Genomic DNA, 22,187 nt, shown 5'->3' on the forward strand with positions numbered 1-22,187 from the left:
TAACATATAGATCTATATGGGAATAATGTTCCTTCTTCCCCCATGTGTACATGTATTTTATATTCAAATCAATTATCAAAATAAATAAAAAGGAAAATACAATGTATATGACTAAGGATACCTGATGAGGATTATAACTAAAATGAATACGTGTCTCTATTAAGGCCTAGCTAGGTCCACACACCCAGTTATAGAATAGAATCTACAGTATTGGTCCTGAACCGGACTTATTTTAAGATTTCATTTACTGTTATCTGTTATTGTCCCTGTTCAATTTCTTGTTATCTGTTTTAAGCTAAATCAATTTACTGTTTTTCTGTTATTGGACCCCCCTTGCCCCCCCCCCCTTTTCTATAAAGATGTACCTGTAAGTAAATTATTGTATATTTTATTGAATGCGCTATTTTTAGTTTTTACAAATTTATGTCACGTGGTTATATTTATACACGGATTTTTACACACTCTTAAATAAGTGACCTAACTGACCAGTTCCTGAAGCGAAACTGGAGGATAACTGATGTAAGTATAACTAAAGTTTATCTAGTATTTTGTTACTATGCAGTGTGTATATACATAAATCAATAGTTATACACGTATGCAATTGATTATGAAGTGTAATTATTATCTTGAAATAGCCATTACCAGAGCCTATATATCTAGGCCTTTACCCTGGCAGAACATTCGACAATGTGTATAAATTATGTGAAAATATTGGAGTACGTGTATATCGATGAAGGTCGAGCATCACAACGACTTGCTACTTTCATAAAAGATCGTTTCAGAGACCTACAAATTTAGAGGAGTCAACTGGAATCAAATATAATTAACACTAGTTTGAGAATAGTATACTAGAGACATGAATATAGTATATATATAATTATATATATATATATATATATATATATATATGTCCCTGAGTATACTAATAATTTATTAAATAGGTCACATCACCAGTAGATATTGATTCAGTGTTGTCTGCCTTGAAGTCCAGTGGCAAATATTTTACGTCACATTATTGCAATGAAGTAAGATAAAAAAAAAATTTATTGAAATTACATTTAGAATAAAAATGTAAAATCATAAAAGAGTCTTTACTCGCTTTCGAACACATACGTGTACGTGGTGCTGTTATTTGTGTATAAACTACCCGATACACCTGTTAACTGCGTGTAACTTGTGTTACTACACATTTTTTTCTGTTGATATGTAAATCATCGATCCAAAACAATCGTATCAGGTAAGTTAACTTTTATCACATAGACAGCCGATAAATTCCTTGTGTATTAGATTAATACGAGACCATACCCGAGGGAGCTGGGTTACATAATGAGCTAAAACTATAACATTAATTTCATTAAACTGAAAAGGCGCATCATCTCTTTCGTAACTGTAATAGTTTGGAGTAAATAGATATCAGAAGATGTGGTACGAGTGACAATGAGACAACTCCCAATCCAATTCTCAATTTGTAAAATCAAAGACATACTATACAATTGTATTATATATCTCTTGAAGTTGTAAAAGAAAACCATTAAAGGTCAAAGTAAATAATTAAATGAATCAAATATTAAAATATCGCATTTATTTATTTTTTGTCTATATTCCTTTCTCATTACAATTATTTAACTGTAGGCCTACTTTTAGGATCCTTGTTATTTATTTGCAACAATTTCTTGTATTTATTGATCCGATAACGTTAAAAAACATGTATTTTACACTTTTTGAATAATTTAAAGTCGTCCTTGTATTTAGAATTGCGTAACAAAGAATACATTATTTGACGCTAAGACCGTAAGCATTATAGATTCATAATCCCTGCTTCCGGCAACACCGGCACCTGTAATTATAATACACTTTTATTGGTTTAATTTGTGGCGCGGGACGTTTGCGCTTTTTCATAGGACATTTGCGCTTTTTTATACGACCGCAAAATTTGAAAAAATTTTCGTCGTATATTGCTATCACGTTGGCGTCGTCGTCTGCGTCGTCGTCGTCGTCCGAATACTTTTAGTTTTCGCACTCTAACTTTAGTAAAAGTGAATGGAAATCTATGAAATTTTAACACAAGGTTTAAACATTTTAGGAATTAGGGGCCAAAAAGGGCCCAAATAAGCATTTTCTTGGTTTTCGCACTATAACTTTAGTTTAAGTTAATAGAAATCTATGAAATTTTGACACAAGGTTTATGACCACAAAAGAACGGTTGGGATTGATTTTGGAAGTTTTGGTTTCAACAGTTTAGGAATTAGGGGCCAAAAAAGGGCCCAAATAAGCATTATTCTTGGTTTTCGCACAATAACTTTAGTTTAAGTAAATAGAAATCAATGAAATTTAAACACAATGTTAATGACTACAAAAGGAAGGTTGGTATTGATTTTGGGAGTTTAGGTTCCAACAGTTTAGGAATTAGGGGCCAAAAAGGGACCCAAATTAGCATTTTTCTTGGTTTTCGCACCATAACGTTAGTATAAGTAAATAGAAATCTATGAAATTTAAACACAAGGTTTATGACCATAAAAGGAAGGTTGGTATTGATTTTGGGAGTTTTGGTCCCAACAGAATAAGGGGCCCAAAGGGTCCAAAATTAAACTTTGTTTGATTTCATCAAAATTGAATAATTGGGGTTCTTTGATATGCCGAATCTAACTGTCATGACTGTGTATGTAGATTCTTAACTTTTGGTCCTGTTTTCAAATTGGTCTACATTAAGGTCCAAAGGGTCCAAAATTAAACTTAGTTTGATTTTGACAAAAATGAATCAGTTAGGTTCTTTGATATGCTGAATCTAAAAATGTACTTAGATTCTTGATTATTGGCCCAGTTTCCAAGTTGGTCCAAATCGGGGTCCAAAATTAAACTTTGTTTGATTTCATCAAAAATTGAATAAATGGGGTTCTTTGATATACCAAATCTAACTGTGTATGTAGATTCTTCATTTTTGGTCCTGTTTTCAAATTGGTCTACACCGAAGTCCAAAGGGTCCAAAATTAAACTTAGTCTGATTTTAACAAAAATTGAAATCTTGGGGTTCTTTGATATGCTGAATCCAAAAATGTACTTAGATTTTTTATTATGGGCCCAAGTCAAGTTGGTCCAAATCAGGATCTAAAATTATTATATTAAGTATTGTGCAATAGCAAGTCTTTTCAATTGCACAGTATTGCGCAATGGCAAGAAATATCTAATTGCACAATATTGTGAAATAGCAAATTTTTTTTTAATTAGAGTTATCTTTCTTTGTCCAGAATAGTAAGCAAGAAATATCTAATTGCAAAATATTGTGCAATAGCAAGATTTTTTTTTAATTGGAGTTATCTTTCTTTGTCCAGAATCAACTTAAATCTTTGTTATATACAATATACAATGTATATTCACTTTTTACTACCAACTGATAAATTAAAATAATCTTTACCATTCAGTGATAACAAGCAGTTTTTTTACATCTTAATATTTTATGATGTATTTAAATGAGTAGTTATTGTTGCAAACTCCATTAGAAATTTTAATTGAGATTAGTTTTGGAATAAGGGAAAGGGGGATGTGATTTAAAAAATTGGGTTCAATTTTTCTCATTTGAAATTTCATAAATAAAAAAGAAAATTTCTTCAAACATTTTTTTGAGAGGATTAATATTCAACAGCATAGTGAATTGCTCTAAGAGAAAACAAAAAATTTAAGTTCATTAGAACACATTCATTCTGTGTCAGAAACCTATGCTGTGTCAACTATTTAATCACAATCCAAATTTAGAGCTGAATCCAGCTTGAATGTTGTGTCCATACTTGCCCCAACCGTTCAGGGTTCAACCTCTGCGGTCGTATAAAGCTACGCCCTGCGGAGCATCTGGTTTTATTTTGGACATTTGCGCTATTTAAATATGAACATTTGCGCTTTTTACAAAGGACATTTGCGCTTTTTTATTTTGGACACTTGCTCTTCAAATCATAGCACGTTTGCGCTATATAAATATGGACATTTGCGCTTTTTACAAAGGACATTTGCGCTTTTTCAATATTTGGATTGTATGACTATCCTCCCCTATTATACGTGCTTGGGACCGGCATGTTTGACCTTCAAGAACTAAAGTCATATTGTTCTTTATGATTAAAAATCGATTCATAGCACATTTCATAGTTTTGAAGTTTATATACAGCTTAAAGTATACATTTTAAAGACATTCGGCTATTGTCTGCTCTATGGTCGGGTTGTTGTCGCTTGGACACATTCCCTATTTCCTTTTTAACTTTATAAAAACAAGTAAAGTCATTATAGGTCAGTTTAGTTTGATAACTGAAGCCCAAGCAGTAAACCAATTTAGCTCTTGTTTTCAGTTTTGATTGGTTTTTCGTCAACATATTAAATAATAATTAAGAATAATTTAATTTTGGATGTAACGCGTCTTCTGATTGGCTGACGTTATTTTGTTATGAGCCCATAGACATAATTTAGTCATGTAACCGTGACGTCATCAACGTTTTTTCATGGTTTTCTACGGTTTAAAATGGAATTTAGAATTTAAAATTATAAGAAATGACTAGTATTTTTTCTGTCTATTCAAAACAACATAAAAAATGTGGTGCACACTGTTAAATAACCCGCTACGCGCGTTATTCAGTGTGCACCACATTTTTTATGTTATTTCTTCATAGGCAGAAAAAATATTACAGTCATTCCTTAATTATCTTTCTCAATTCTGGACTGAGGTGCGTGTTCATTAATGTAACGAATCTTAATGTAATCATGGTGTAATGCACCGACTGTTGACCAATGACACTCTTCAAAAGGATAAAAATATAGCAGGATGAGTCGAGTAGAACTGTTCATTATAGTATAGCCGGGTGAAATGGCGTTCCGGCTAAATGGAAAACAAGGAGGAAGATTTCGCTCCCTAAACTTTTATTTCAGCAGTCCGGCAAGACCGAACAACAAACTCTAAACTAAATGTAAAGTAACATACAAACAATAACAATATATATAAGCACAATCAATTTAATATGAGATTAAGCAGATTAAAAGAAGACAAATTAAAAATTACAATAGATTAAAAGAGTAATTAGTGTCCGACACGTATTTGTAAATTATAGTCCAAACTGTCACAGAGAATAAATAATGAGATTTATAGGTTAGACAATACTTGGTCATGTTTTATGAAGATTTAAGCCCAAGGCGAAGCCGAGGGCTTAAATCTTCATAGAACATGACCAAGTATTGTCTGACCAATTTAGAACATATTCACACATTCGAATGACCTTACAAAATTATCCTTTCCTATTGTAATATTCAAACCCTAATAAGAGTTCACTTTTTATAATGAACTAAATGTAAAACATAGGTTTAAATCATCATTTCAATGGATGGAATGAAAAAGCTCGGCCCATAGTTTGTGAGGACAATTGTGGATAAATTGTTTTTCTGCTGCTTCAGGTAAAATTTGATATTTATATATGTAACGTGTACACAGGGTAAGCGTGTCTATTTCTATTTAGAATGTGTTCGTTACCAGTTTGATACTGGATCGAAATTGTTCTATTTACATAATATATAACAAACAATCTTTATTCAAATATTTACGTCAATGAACTAAAATATATACAACGGCTCTTTGCGGTCTCAAATAAACTAACTATAGCTATTAACTATTCTACTTTAAATATATACAATTGGTACAAATTTGTACTATTACAAATGTGTCCTTGGGTCAGGAACAAACTTGTCCTCCTAGTACAATAATGTACCCTACAAGTTTACACACTTGTCTTTGTTCCGTTGGTACAATTATGTACTTTACAAGGTGGTCACACAGACTCACACTTGTCCTATACGGTACAATACGGTTCAGCTTGTAAACGTACAAGTCCGTATTTCTAACAGGAACCAACCTGTTCTTTATTTCACTTAAGTAATAATATCTATATATCTAATATATAAGAGACAGCAATCTCGAATATACACGTACCGTAACTTGGTCCTATGTCTCCGAAGACTTATGACAATCGACCCTGAGCTAGGAATCTCTCCTTTTTTTATACCCCAATAATAGCCGTACCATTATTATAGGAGGGGTGTTCTTCCAAAGTGTCTCATTACTCGTATTGACAGTTTCCTTTGGAACACCCCTTCACATTTGACCTGACCCAAAGTTTACCCGCGAAACATCCAATTCTTTACTATGTTTTATTAAAGTATATATACAATGTATAAAATAATGCCTCAACCGAACTGTAACCAATGTAAACAATTTAACCTTAGATACAAAATCATCACATAACCCACTCCTCAAAATCACATGCGTCCCGCATGTCCAAAACTAAATTTAAAACAGATAAAACATAGAAGTATTATATACACATTTTTGTTCATTTAAATATACTAAAACTATTTAACAATGTAATCTGCCATCCAAGCTGGTTTTCGCCTTGTACGGCGCCCTTTGTGACTACTTTCTTGTACATCTTCATCAGGCAACGTTGACTCATGAACACAAATGTCTTGAACATAAGGAGTTTCTATAGGGTCGTTTTCAGCTGTATCATTTTCAGTGTCTAATGGAACAAAAGTGTTATTATCTGATTCTGTCCTTAATGTCTGTTTGTTCTTTTTCTTAAGTCTGTCGACATGTATGACTTGTGGTTTCCCTCTGTATCCACAGTCAACTTTATATGTAAGGTCACCATATTTGTCGAGAATTTTGAAAGGACCTTTCCAGAAACTAGTCAATTTTTAAGACATCCCAGGTTTCTTAACTGGGAAATAAACATACACCTCGTCATCTTTTCTGAAATTTTGGTATGACAATTTGAGGTCGTGATAGTGTTTCTGTCTTCGCATTTGCCCTTTTATTTTACCTCTGACAAAACTGTGGGAGATTTCTAACTTTTCCTTAAGCTCCCAAGCCCACTTATGTGCAGGAATATCTTTAACTGATGGTGGCAGTTCATACATGATGTCTAAAGGGGTTGATAGTTCCCTACCTAACATGAGACTATTTGGCGTTTGTCCAGTCGTCTCGTGCTCGGATGCCCTATATGCCATCATGACAAAAGGAATGTATTCATCCCAGTCTCTCTGGTTCTGTTCCACAAATGAACTTAATATTGTTGCAAGAGTCTTATTAAACCTTTCCACCATACCATCAGATTTTGGATGATATGGAGTGGTACGTGTTTTCTTAATGTTTAGAATACAACACATCTCTTGAAACAACAAGCTTTCAAATTGCCTGCCTTGATCTGAGTGTTTCCAATGAGGAACACCAAATATTACTATAACTTTTTCAACTATTATCTTAGCCACAGTTTTGGCTTCCATATTTGGCATGGCAAAAGACTCCGTCCACTTTGTGTAGTAGTCAGAAACTACCAAGATATATTTGTTACCACTCTCTGTTTCTGGCAACTCACCAAGGATATCGGTAGCTATCCTTTCCATTGGCCCATTAGCTTCAACTAAAGCCATTGGAGCTCTTTTGGACTTTTGTGGACTTTTTCGCTTTGCACATTTGTCACATCCGTTTATGTAAGTCCTGATGTCGTTTTGTAACCCAGGCCAATAATAGGATTGTCTAATTTTTGCCAAAGTTTTATGGATAACCAAATGAGCAGAACATTTATCATCATGGGAAAATTGTAAAACCTTTTTACGTTCTGATAAAGGAATGATAGCCTGCATTTTAACAATTTTGGTTGCAGGGTCTTCGAATTGTCTGTAGATAAGTCCGTCTCTTAACTCTTAATTGTTCCATTGATTCCAAAGTGATCTTAAGAAAAATCCCTTATCAGAAATATCTTTGTAATCCGGACGTTCGTCTGTTTCTACCCATTTTGTCACTATTTTCAGGTCATGATCATTTTTCTGAATTTCTTTAAGAGGCAAATCATGATGTTCACTGTCATCATCTTTGTCATTACTACCATCAAAACGGGTGATAGCATTAACAGTGTAATGTTGGTCTTCAGTCTCAGTAGAAACAGTCTCTGTTTCTAAACCGGTATGATAGCCGCATTGTTTACAAGGAATGCGACTAAGTGCGTCTGCATTCCTATGCTGCACTCCTGGTCGATGTTGAATTTGCATCTCAAATGATCCTAATGTCTCTATCCATCTAGCTATCTGTCCTTCTGGGTTCTTAAAGTTAAGCAACCACTTTAATGATCCGTGATCAGTTCTTACTGTGAACTTTCTACCGTAAAGGTATGGTTTGAAATGTTTAACAAAACAAACCACAGCAAGCAACTCCTTGCGTGTCACACAGTACTTTCGTTCTGATTTTGAAAGTGTACGACTAGCATACGCCACAACATGTTCAAGCCCTTCATCAGATTTCTGAGTCAAGACAGCTCCGACTGCCAAATTGCTTGCATCAGTATCCAAAATAAATTCTTTATTAAAATCTGGATATGCAAGAACTGGTGCGTTTATTAATTTACCTTTCAATTGGTCAAAAGATTCTTGACATTCTGAAGTCCAAACAAACTTAGTTTCCTTCTCTGTTATTTTGTGTAACGGTTTAGCAATGTGGGCAAAGTTTTTGATAAATTTTCTGTAGTACCCACAAAGACCTAAAAAGGAACGAACTTCGGTTATATTTGTAGGGGTGGGCCACTCTTTAACAGCTTTAATCTTATCGGGATCAGTGGAAATTCCTTCCTCAGAGACAATATGTCCTAAGAAACGAACCTTGGTGGTACACAAGGTGCACTTCTTTGCCTTTAGCTTTAAACCAGCCGATTTAAGCCTTGCAAAAACGTCTCTTAAATTTTCAAGCATACCATCTAGTATTTTTCCAAAAACGATTATATCGTCAATGTAAACCAGACATGTTTCCCGCTGTAAACCAGCTAGTATGGTTTCCATCAACCGCTCAAATGTCTGTGCAGCGCAACACAACCCAAACGGCATGACTCTAAATTGAAATAAACCCCTTCGCGTTGCAAAAGCGGTTTTGTGTTTGTCATTTTCGGCCAGCTCCACCTGCCAATATCCTGAACAACAGTCCAGAGTACTATACCATTTATTTCCTGCTAAATGATCTAACGAATCGTCAATCCTCGGTAAAGGATACGCGTCTTTATTAAGGGTCACACTGTTTGAGCGTCTATAATCTACGCAAAAACGATAACTGTCGATCTTTTTCTTAACTAAGACTATCCCTGCCGCCCAGGGACTGTGGGGTGGTTCAATAATCCCTTTTTGTAACATTTTGTCAAGGTTGTCATTTACTACCTTGTTCAAATGATAAGGTGTACGACGAGGTGGTTCTTTAAATGGCCTTGCGTTTCCCGTATTGATTTCGTGTTTTACGAGATTGGTCCTTCCCAAATCAACATCAGAAGAAGCAAACAAGTTCTGATTTTCTATCAACAAAGATTTTACTTTTTGTATGTCTTTCGAAGTCAATTCATCTGATGTCCTGTCTAATAGATTTTGTAAATCTGGCCTAAGTCCGTCATGTTTCTGTTCATTTGAACTAATATTATCATCTAGTACTTGATCAACACCAGACATTTGTGCTATAGTTGTACCAGGATAGATTGTCTTAGGATCTAGTTCTGTGTTCATTAATCTAACAGGGACTTTTTCGCCTGACCTTACCAACGTTCTAGCAGTCAAAATGTAGTTTTTCCCTGCATGCTCATTTGCTTCTAACAAAGCATTGTCAGCAGGTAATTTTTGACCTTCTGCTAAGCAAACCGTGCCATTAATGACAATTTCTGACCTTGGCGGTATGACAACCGCTTCTGAAGCAACCACTCGGTAACAGCCTATTGATCCCTGAAAACACAAATCTACCTTAAAATCCCCAATACAAAAGTGCCCATTCTTAACATCAATTAAACAATTATGTCGTTTCATGAAGTCCAAACCAAGTATACCATCAACTTGCAGATCAGTCACAACAGCTTCAGATTGCAACATATTTGGACCGAAATGCAGATTGAACCTTCCTTTTCCACGAAGCTCTAGCTTATTGCCACACACTGACCTAACAGTTGTCTTAACTTCACTTAGATATGATTGATCTAATGGAGTCAACATATCGTATAACTTGGAAGATACCAATGTCAAAGTTGCTCCTGTATCAACCACAAACTTGGCTTCAATGTCTCCTACATTTAGTTTGACATACATACCAGCATCTTCAGATGCTGTTGTAACCGCACCTTCATTTGTCATACGGTTATTTTGTTTCCTAGTTTTCATTAATGTTTTGACCGACCCATCCCTCTTATTTCCATTATAATTGTTCTTATTTCTTCGGGTTAGGCGACAGTCCCTTGCTAAATGACCAAATTTGCCACAATTGTAACAACCCTTATTTGTCCTCTTACTTTGGGTATATCTCGTTTTATTATAAGAAGACCCCTCATTTGTACCACTAGTTTTTAATTTTGCCATTTCAGTCGTACTTAGATTTTTCTCCATTGTTTGCCTCCATGATGCAATGTCTTTCGTTGGCGAGTCACTTTTTGAAATTTTTTGTTCCCTATCGAACTCGTCATCATTCATAGTCTGCCGTAAATAACCTCGTCCCTCTCTGACTTTATTTTCGGCTTTATTGTAAGCCTCTAGTTCAACGGCAAGTCTCACGGCATTATTTAAACCTTTCGGTCGCGATTGTTTTATTCTAAGTCGCATTTCCGAATCAACGAGCGCGACAATAAACTGCTCTTTCCCGAGAGTTTCACGTATGTCCAATGGGGCAGTAGGATATGCCAAGTTGGACAATCTCCGAATTGACTGACCCAATTCGGGAAGTGATTCGCTGGCTCTCTGACGTCTCTCTTTAAACTGAACTCTGTACAACTCAGTTTGACTAGAAGGCGCGAATCGCTTTTCAAGTGCACTGACTAAATCGGAAAAGTTTTGTCTTTTCTCAATTGGTAAATCTCCAAGTACAGCTTGTGCCTGTCCCATTAACGATACCGCTAAGTATAACCCTTTTCGATTTTCCGACCAATTATTAACAAGTGCACACATTTCAAAATGGGACAAATAGTCCGTCCATGATGTGCTACCGTTATATTGACATGGTTTAATTTTTACACCAGCATTATCTGTGTTATCAGTATGTCGGTACTTTGATTTGTCAGTTTTGTCTTTTTCCCTAATGTAACTATTATCTATGGGTAAAGGCAAAGTATCCCCTTCCTTTGAATCAATTTGGGAAAAATTAACAGTTTTGTGCGTATTTGGGTTGTTGAATGTTGGTAAAACAACTTTTTCATTATCTCCCTTTCTTGACAATGAGGACCCTCTTGATCCTAGACCCGAATCATTTATTATATTTTGGACGAACACCCTGATCTTTTGGTGTTGACGAAACAAAACTGTTTCTATAAGTTGTTCCTCCTTCCATATCATAAATTTGTTTTGTGTACTCGTCGATTGTATCATCAAAAGACATGTTTGTACTTTAATTTGCCATTTAACCATGCATACACAGTGTCATAAATGTACAATGTAATAAATGTCAATCAAAATATTGCCTGTACCACTATCGATCGTAAATCCCTAATGTAAATAATAATCGTAACTTAACCGTGGGAAATTTAAAACGTTAACAGGACAATTTTGATCTGTGCAAAAGTGAACAGTTTGGACAAAAACGATCTGTGCAAAAGTGAACAGTAAATTCTCACAAGACAGTTTGGATACAAGTTTATAAGATGATCAAATTTGGATATATAATCTTTCGCTATGGATTTAAAAATGAACAATTTGGATCCCAGCGCTAGCCACCAAATTATGTAACGTGTACACAGGGTAAGCGTGTCTATTTCTATTTAGAATGTGTTCGTTACCAGTTTGATACTGGATCGAAATTGTTCTATTTACATAATATATAACAAACAATCTTTATTCAAATATTTACGTCAATGAACTATGAATTTACAACGGCTCTTTGCGGTCTCAAATAAACTAAGCTTTAACATTGATTCACTGATAGGGTCTTTGCATCAGAACTAAACACATTTATTTCTAAAAAAACAGTTGTTGGCATGACACGGGTTATGTTCTTCTCATATATTTTATGATAGTATGATACTAAACCCCTAAAGGGAGGGATTGTACCTGATATTCATATGATGAAGACATAATCTTTCAATCAGTTTAATTGAGGTCTGGAGCTGGCATGTCAGTTAACTGCTAGTAGTCTGTTGTTATTTATGTATTATTGTCATTTTATTTATTTTCTTTTGTTACATCTTTTGACATCGGACTCGGACTTCTCTTGAATTGAATTTTAATGTGCGTATTGTTATTCTTTTACTTTTCTACATTGGCTAGAGGTATAGGGGGAGGGTTGAGATCTCATAAACATGTTTAACCCCGCCGCAATTTTGCGCCTGTCCCAAGTCAGGAGCCTCTGGCCTTTGTTAGTCTTGTATGATTTTAAATTTTAGTTTCTTGTGTATAATTCGGAGTTTAGTATGACGTCCATTATCACTGTACTATTATGCATATTTTAGGGGCCAGCTGAAGGACACCTACGGGTGCGGGAATTCTCGCTACATTGAAGACCCATTGGTTGCCTTCGGCTGTTGTTTGCTCTATGGTCGGGTGGTTGTCGCTTTGACATATTCACCATTTCCTTTCTCAATTTTATTTTAACTATAGCTATTAACTATTCTACTTTAAATATATACAATTAGTACAAATTTGTACTATTACAAATGTGTCCTGGGGTCAGGAACAAACTTGTCGTCCTAGTACAATGATGTACCCTACAAGTTTACACACTTGTCTTTGTTCCGTTGGTACAATTATGTACTTTACAAGGTGGTCACACAGACTCACACTTGTCCTATACGGTACAATACGGTTCAGCTTGTAAACGTACAAGTCTGTATTTCTAACAGGAACCAACCTGTTATTTATTTCACTTAAGTAATAATATCTATATATCTAATATATAAGAGACAGCAATCTCGAATATACACGTACCGTAACTTGGTCCTATGTCTCCGAAGACTTATGACAATCGACCCTGAGCTAGGAATCTCTCCTCTTTTTATACCCCAATAATAGCCGTACCATTATTATAGGAGGGGTGTTCTTCCAAAGTGTCTCATTACTCGTATTGACAGTTTCCTTTGGAACACCCCTTCACATTTGACCTGACTCAAAGTTTACCCGCGAAACATCCAATTCTTTACTATGTTTTATTAAAGTATATATACAATGCATAAAATAATGCTTCTACCGAACTGTAACTAATGTAAACAATTTAACCTTAGATACAAAATCATCACATATATCTTGAGATTTTTTTATTTTAAAACGCAACACAATGTTATATAAATCCCCTTTTTGGAAATATGACTTTTTTTTATAAATATAAAACTCTCTGTATAATTATTTAAATTCTGACCATTAAACATTAAATGCTTTCTTTTTATTGATAAATTTACATGTATTGTGTTTCTCTGAGATCTATTCTTTGCTTTATATATCAGCAGTCTGGCATTGTTTTTTTTTTTTTTAAAGAAAAAAAATCCCTCAAATGTCAGGTATATAAATCAAATAAGTATTATTTTACCTACATTCTTACCCAAATTGTTTTTGTTTATTCTATATATGTGTACCGTTAGAAAATGTATGAACATTTGCTAAATTCACAAAATGTTTTGATTTAATCTTTGCTCTTTCACCTTTAATCGGCAGGCTCTTTTCTAATGGAAAATGCTTCAGGGGATTGTTCACTTTGTTAGTGCAGTTATTCAGAGTTCACTTTCATAATTAACTGACAATGAAAAGTCATTCATGTAAAGCATTTCATAGTGCATGGAAAACCATGTACTATGAAAGTTAGAGGGGGAAAAACTGAGTTTTCATTGGACGAGAAGGGGTGAGTGTGTTCTAAAAATAGAGTAAATGCGTTTAAGATCTTTGTCCAAGATTATGACACATAATCCGTGTAAAACACTTATGCCTGAATTTACGACAACGTATAGAATAATAAAATAAATGCAAAACCTAAATATACATTAAAACAATTGAATTACTAAAATGTTGTTTAAAAACTTATTTCATTGCACTGTCCAAATTGTCCTGTCATATATTCCCGCGGCCCCTGAAGACACGACCCGGGTCTTAATATTATGTTCATCTGAAATTGTTCCGAAAGTTTCTTCTGTGATTGTGACGTCCTCGGTATCGATAGTTTTGATTTGAATAATTTGAATAATTATCTTCTCTTGTATTTTTCCGAATATTGTCCAGTTCATCTTCTAGTGTAGTAATTCGATCCCGCATATGTTCTTTGTCGCGTTGTTACACTGGTATTGCTGGTCGATTGCTTCACATCTTTGATCGTAAATCCGAAGATTAGCCTCTTTAAGATCAGTAATGCTTTCCTGCAATTTTTCCATTTCTGTTTTATCATCTTCACCTTGTTTTTGGAGTTTTTCTAGATTGCGAACCACACTGTTATGCTCTTGTTTCAGCTCTCTTTTCGTAATGAACACTTTTGATTTCAAATTTTATTCTCTCTGAATGCACTCGGTCGTGTCTGAGTCTAATGTTATCGATAAATTCTCTATCATAATTTAAAGTTGGAAAGAAGTTCTTCAGTTCTATTATATTCAGTTCCGCACATGGAAACATTGACATTGCTTTCTGTTCTTTGAATAGTCTCATTCTTTCTGCGTCCTGACGTAACTTGGATTTAGATTTAACTTTAACAACTTTCACGTCCGGTTGTCTGTGAAAGTTACACATTCTGTCCAAAACTTCTGCACTTATAGCAAAAAGACGTTTTTGCTATACATTGTTCAAAATGAAATTGGTTGTTAACAGTTTTTCCACAAAACTTACATAAACAGTTGTCCATATGTGGTGTAGTTCCATTATCAGACAGCTGGTTTCGCCATGTGAATTTACGAGAAAGTATTTTATATTGTTCATTCAGTTATGTTGTTTTAAAATCGTTAAAATATACGGATGCAAATGTAGCTCCGTCAGACTAACTTAACAAATATTAAATTTTCGGACTCCTTGGTGTTTTTCCATACAATACAAGGTAAAATATTTTGTCCCGTAACACCTATTTATCTTTTAACATAAGACTTAATAGCTCATAAAGGTCATTTGACAAAATTTGTGCAGATTCTTGATTTTCTTTCTTTTGATTTGAGACCAAAAAAGAAATACCAATGTAAATATAAGGTAAAAGTCCTAGTCAGCTTTTTCCCGCCATATTTTATTAATCAAATCTCAAAAAAGGGGTCCATGACCTATTAATATTTGTAGCTTATTTTGATCCTTAACTAATACTCTTCCAGCTTGAAGTATCAATTTTGAATTCTTGATTTATTGAATTTTACATTAGATCACCTAGTAAGTACATCCTTAAGTTATTGACTTACTTAAGTTATTGTGTAGGGCGTTAAACGTCAAAAACTAACCCAGAAACGTAGCTTTCCACGGTGCATCTGATCGATACATTTCATGTAACTGTGTGACCAAAGCAACTATTAAATGCCTTAATGGGTCATACCAGTATAATGTATAGCCAGGTGGAATGGCATTCCGAAGTTATGGGATGATGATGATGTGGATGCATTGTGTTTTACATCTACCGGCAAACTTAACATGCATACCGTTAATGTTGCATGTACAAACACGAGAGCTGCTTTGTACTAAACCGTTCGTTACACTGAGCCGAATTTGCAACTATCTGGTTCACAAACTCCTAGTCCGCAGGAAGACATGCTAACTTACTTGGACAATTTAATAAAACTCAAATTCAACCAATCTTTGCTCTTTTAAATCCTTAAGTCACGTGCTTAGTAGAGAAGCAGCAAAAACCAAATTTAAGTCTACGGTTTTACCTGGACGATCATAATTACGATATTCCGAAAAAGAGGTAACTAGCACAGCGAGACCACAAATGGTTCCGATTGCAAGCTTATGAAATCAAAAACAAAAATTTCGACCGTTAAATTTTTATTTCAACAGTCCGACATCATGGAACAAACAAAGAACGATAATGTAGCTCAATAACAATTACAACATTATTAGAATCATAGGCCATTGAAAGTTCTGTTTTTTAAACAGTGATAATAATTATTCGTTAATCTAAAGTTGTTACAATACCTTACTGAATGATACCAATAAGATACCCTGATAGAGTAAAAATTCATAATTTCTTTTAAAAGATAACTTTAACTTTATGATTGTTTAAAGAAAGGTTACCGCCACAATACCAAACTTGTTGTTTTATTTTCTATTTTTGTTCTTTCTCATTTATCTTTGGAACAATATTCGTATTCTAATAAAGAAAAATATCACGCATGTAACTTCAGTTCGATGATCTCAATAGAAGTTCCATGGTGTATGTATCTAGTCAAAAGGTTATGTATGCTACATCAACATTCAAAGGGGAAAAAAAAGATGACAATATTTTATACTTTTTTTTATGAAAAGTGCATCATTTGTCATAGATTTAGAATTTCATCGCGCATAATTTATTTTTGATTTCAGAATGGGTGCTACTTCAAGCAAAAACGGACACTCTAACAAGGGGAAAGTTTTACAACAACAGCCTGTTCAGCCTCCGCAACCTCCCTACAATGGCATTCCATGTGATTACCAATTCCTTAGAATTGACATTCCTTTTACTATTCAAATGAACTTATCATTTCTAAGCAACCCTAATATGCAAATGGCTACATCAGATCCAAATGCATATGTACCACATCTAACACAGATGTATGAAATTGGGTACCGGCTTTTGTCCTTCCAGCTAACACCGGGATCTATTCAATCATCGGGATTTATGACCATGTCATCTACGACAACACTTCGTGCACAGGCAATATTCCGGAAGAATGAACCAAAATTCAAACCAGACGAAAGATTTTCGTTGCAAGTAATAAAATCGTCGATTGAATCTGGAACATTTCTTACTGGAGTTCATTCTATGTCCCATACATCGTCACAAACACAGACGCAAACTCAGCATTTGTATCAAATGATAAACGACTACGCATGTCGAGGTTGTCGTCTGCGCTGTATAGAAATCACCGGATGTTACAAACCACCACAAGATCTGAATATGTACGGTCCTCAGACTATGGGAGTAGGAAGTGGTATGGCTTATGGGCAGGGTCACTTGCATTCGAGGAGCAGAAGTGAGTACAATTAACTTTAAAAGGAATATCATGAAATCATACAGGCCAAACACACAATTTTTCTTTCACTTGTATGCCTATTCGAACTAAAGGTCAGACGATTCTATCCAATATACTGCTAATACAAAAGAGAGGCGAAAGACACCAAAGGGAATTGAAAATCATAAGTTAAAAATAAGCTGACAACGCCATGTCTAAAAAAGGAAGAAAAAAAGACAAACAGACACACAACGTCATAGAAAACTAAAGATTGACTGCTGCACAAACCAACCCAGTGGGGCACAACAATCTGTGTCTAAGCTGCGCTTGTTAGCGAAACTCGGATACATAGGATCTGTGTTTCTATCAGACTGACCGTCTGTCTGTCTGTCTGTCTGTCAAACAGACACACAACAACACACACAAAAAAACAACATAGAAAACTTAAGATTCGAACTAAAGGTCCAATGTACTGCTTACAAAAGAGAGGCGAAAGATACCAAAGGGAAATTGAAACTCATATGATAAAAATAAGCTGCAACGCCATGTCTAAAAAAGGAAAAAAAACACAAACACAAACAGACACAGACACACAACAGCACACAAAACACAACATAGAAAACTAAAGATTGACTACTACACAAACCAATCCAATGGGGGCACAGCAATCTTTGTCTAAGCTGTGCTTGTTAGCAAGGCTCGGGTGCACAGGATGTGTTTCTATCAAACTGAGCAACTGTCTGTCTGTCTGTCAAACAGACACACAACAACACACAAAACTCAACATGGAAAACAAAAGATTAACTACTACACAAACCAGTGGAGGTACAACAATCTGTGTCTAAACTGTGCTTGTTAGCGAAGCTTGGGTACACATGATCTGTGTGTCTATCGGATTGAGTATTTGTCTGTCTGTCTGTCTGTCAAACAGACACACAACAACACACAAAACACGACATAGAAAACTATGGATTGACTAATACACAAACCAAACCAGTGGGGGTACAACAATATGTGTCTAAGCTGTGCTTGTTAGCGAAGCTTGGGTACATATGATCTGTTTTTATATCAGATAGAGTATCTGTCTGTCTGTCGCAAAATCCTGAAACAGCAACACCTATATTAAGTGACAAACAAGTTTGCTGAATTTGGAACAACTTTAAATATAAATAAAAGGCTGTCATAAAGTTACCAAACTATCAAATTGAGGATATTCTTCAATGGAACTGAACAAGAATTGTATATTGTGTTTAAGTTAACGATATAAATTTTCTTATTTAATACTTTTATGTTTCAAATAAAAGGGTGTGTAGTAAACTGTTGTAGGACTTCCGATAGCGATATTACAATTTGACATATTTCTAATGTGCTGGTTTTTTTTAGTTTATGGCGTCGATTTATTCTTTGAAATACCACAACACCCTTCACCAGAATTGTACCAGTACCAAGCTGTCCCACTGAAATTAACCGCGCAGTTAAATGTTAGCATGGGATTTGGTACACCAAATCAAAATTGGGGGTTACAATTAGACTGGCAAGGAGTTATGAATCAATATCTGGGAACAGGATGGCGTCTCATAGAAGTGTTTAACGATATGTCAGCTGATACCTCCTCGGGTATGACTGGATTTGGTTCAAGTTCAACCACGTCAGTTTTAAACATAATCTTTATATTTGAGAAATCCCAGTCTCGTTTGAATGACAACACACCAATGTATGAAGGAACCATGGTTGAATACCAAGCTCCTGGGTCAGTATCAGCTGGGATAGGCACGTCTACCATGGTGATAGATACGAACTGGGACAATGTTATTGAAAATATGGGAAATCAAGGCTGGGAACTAATAACAATACTCCAAACACCAGCAACAACAACTAAAATGCAGTTTATGGGAGCTTCAATGACAAGTTTGATGTGGATGTTTTTCCAACGACAAATTGTATCAGCTTCTCTACCACCAATTGGATTTGATCCACCTGCTCCAGTTCTTCCTTACAAGCAATAATGATACTGAAGGCTTTGAAATGGTATTGTTTATAAACAGTGATTTTATGGGATATTTTTTATATGTTGTGTCCCTGAAAGTTGATTTAAATGAAGTTGTAATTCAGCTCTTTTACCCTATTTTTATACCGACACAACTTATTGTATTTTATATTTTGTTTATGCTATCAATATCCGTTTATCGAATTAATTTGCATTACCGCCATTAGTGATTATTATTTGTCTTATCCAAATGTTTTGTATCTGTGACTGGGGAATGCAGAATTGATGACATATCTTAAATATTCCAAAACATTTTTTTTTTTAACTTTTTCTTAAAATGACTTAGAATTCGACATAGTGTAATGTTCTTAAAATGACTTAGAATTCGACATAGTGTAATGACACTTGTTTATTATTGAACAGATAGTGTTGACCTATTTTTTCTTTGGGTTGGTGTGCTTTTTTTTTAAAGATACCACATATCTCATTTTGTTAAGGTCGACTTATATTTTCTTAATTTATACAAAAGAAAGCACCTGCAATGAGATGTAACTTTGGAAATTGGAGATATGGAAAAGACAAGAAAGAAAGGGATACAACAAGAGAGGTTTTCAGAGGGAAAATGATGAAAGAATGAAAAAAGGGAAGGGTATACGAGAGACTAAAAGATATATCATTGTAGACGGATGAGAAAGTAAGGAAAGAACGGATGATTGACAGATATAAAAAGGTCAAGCTATCTTGGTCCATTATAAATACCCCTATTTTTGTGTTTTTGTGTTTTCTGGTATTCAGATTTAACAAACATTTTGTTTACATATGTAGCTGATATTATATAATGTTTCTTATTTTATTTCTTATGCTTAAAATTTTTTTAACTCATTGAATATAAGTTGCTCTCTAAGAAATATATTACTTTAATTATTACTAGTATCTAATTATTTTACTACAAACATCAAAATTTAAGGGGAAACTCTTAATGAAATGTTAAGAGGAAACACAAATCAAATGCTGAAAGGAAACACGACTAATCAAAATTAATCTTGAGGGGAAAATGATTAATCAAATGTTATGGGGAACTTCTACTCTTCTTATATCTATTTATATCATTGGAGTCTGATTGATATTTTTCTCTTCTACATCTCCGTTTTTAGATTAACTACCACCATAAAAAGCATAAAGCATACAAGTAAACACAACAGATCAATTGGCCGTTTCAGAATCTAAAGCATCATGGTTAATTTCATTGTTGGTATCCCAAAGTGAAAATAACGTTACGTCATTGGTTGAATTTCCATTGTTTATAACGTTTTAAACCAATCAAAACGCTTTGGTGTACGCTTTTGAAAATATTGCCCAGGATGCATTAGATTATGAAACGGCCAATTGCTCTGTATTTTTGTTTGTTCAGAAGGTTTAAAAATGCGAGGAATTTAAATTAGAGTCCATATATTGAATATAGATACATATTCCTTATCATATTTACATGTGAATATAAAAAAAGAAGATGTGGTAGGATTGCCAATAAGACAATTCTCCATAAGAACCGAAAATGACACAGAAGTTAACAACTATAGGCCACCATACGGTCCGAGACCACAATTATTTCGTAGTGCATTTCTTTTAGAACATAAATGAAAATTAAAAAATCCCATCTGCGCTTTCTCAATGAAATTTTTACAGTGTGTTGTACTACTTTTGGGACAAATTATATCAAATTACAGAAAACTTCATCGGCTCTAACTCAAAATATGGACAATTTAGTGTTTAGGGCGTCTTGAAATCTTTTGACAGCTTCTGGAGTGCTAATTTTTAACCTTTTTCAGCTGGACCAAATCACTACTTTCCTTAAAAATTTGGGACCCAAATTTTTTTACCGTGTTATTTCACCCCCTTCTTGCAATTTGAGGCATTAAACATGGAGAAATGAATTTGGAAGGGGTATAAACATTAATGGCAAGTAACCTACTGTCAACACTCGAAAATCAAGGTCTCGGACAATACGGCCGTCAACAATGAACAAAGCCCATACTATATAAGGTCCCGAAAGGACAATGTAAAACAATTTAAACGAGAAAACTAACGGACTTATTTATGTAGCAAAAATGAACGAATTTCAAAAACAAATATGTAACACATAAACAAACGACAACCACTGAATAACAGGCTCCTGACTTGGGACAGGCACATACATACAGAATGTGGTTACAGAATAATGGTTATTCCAGAAAAAAGGGTGTATTATCCCAAAAATAAATAACAGAATGTAAAGCAATGCATTGTGTTTATCGTTTTGTTTTTCGATATATCTGATTTCGTTGATAAGAACACCAGGCTTATTGGTGTTATTATTGGCCGAGGCGTCATTCGCAATGACGGAAGCGTAAAAATTAATACAAAGAAGAAAGTTAACATTATCTACTCGGTTTCTCCTCTGTTTATTGTTTTAGAGTTGGTAATGCGTCTAGTACAAAATGAAAAGTTGATCATCAAGAAATTTTTCAAAAACTCCTAGCTCAACCTCTGCAACCTCCATACCATGGCATCCCATATGCATTCCACTTATTGAGAATTGCTTTTCCGATTTCTTTTCCGGTTGGTTACGTCAAACTAAATGCGTATGTGCAACTTCTTATATAGTTGCAATACCATGGTAACTGGTTATTATCTGTCCAGATATCTTCGGGATCCTTTATGTCTCGCTTGACGGAGTCAAAAAGCGAGACATAGATATATTGTTTCCGACGGCGGCGTCAACAATGTATTAGTTTGTGATTAGGTCTCGCTTATGGTGAATCACTAGTGGAAAGTTAAAAATGTTTGATATGCAGTTGTATTAGTATTGGCACATCTCATTACGATAGAGATTATTTGGCCCCGCCCTCTGTATTGTTCTATTGACTTTGACATTTTTGCTTAGTTTTCATGTATTAGTTTGTGATTAGGTCAGTTTATGGGAACCACTAGTGATAGGTCAATGCTATTTGGTATGCAGTTGTATTATATTGGTACATCTCAATTCCATCTGGATTATTTGACCCCGACCCCTCTGTTATGGTTAAATGACTTTGAAATTTTGCTTAGTT

At 34.6% G+C, this 22,187-nt stretch overlaps 1 protein-coding gene across 1 annotated transcript; it reads left to right on the forward strand.

Moving 5' to 3' along the window:
• The first annotated feature begins 390 nt into the window (after positions 1 to 390).
• On the forward strand, positions 391 to 20,028 carry LOC143069125 (uncharacterized). Its single transcript, XM_076243598.1, has 3 exons — positions 391 to 519; positions 16,486 to 17,135; positions 18,498 to 20,028. Exons 2-3 carry the CDS (start codon positions 16,487 to 16,489, stop codon positions 19,118 to 19,120), a joined length of 1,272 nt encoding a protein of 423 aa, XP_076099713.1. The 5' UTR covers positions 391 to 519; position 16,486; the 3' UTR covers positions 19,121 to 20,028.
• Positions 20,029 to 22,187: the final 2,159 nt, after the last annotated feature.

The sequence above is a fragment of the Mytilus galloprovincialis genome, chromosome 3 (genome assembly GCF_965363235.1).
Source record: "Mytilus galloprovincialis chromosome 3, xbMytGall1.hap1.1, whole genome shotgun sequence".
NCBI classification, from domain to species: Eukaryota; Metazoa; Mollusca; class Bivalvia; order Mytilida; family Mytilidae; genus Mytilus; species Mytilus galloprovincialis.

Bases quoted from the DNA above. Each gene is read 5' to 3' on its own strand.
- LOC143069125 (XM_076243598.1), top strand. From the start codon at position 16,487: ATGGGTGCTACTTCAAGCAAAAACGGACACTCTAACAAGGGGAAAGTT. The intron at 17,136-18,497 runs GTGAGTACAATT...GGTTTTTTTTAG, and splicing joins CTTGCATTCGAGGAGCAGAA to TTTATGGCGTCGATTTATTC.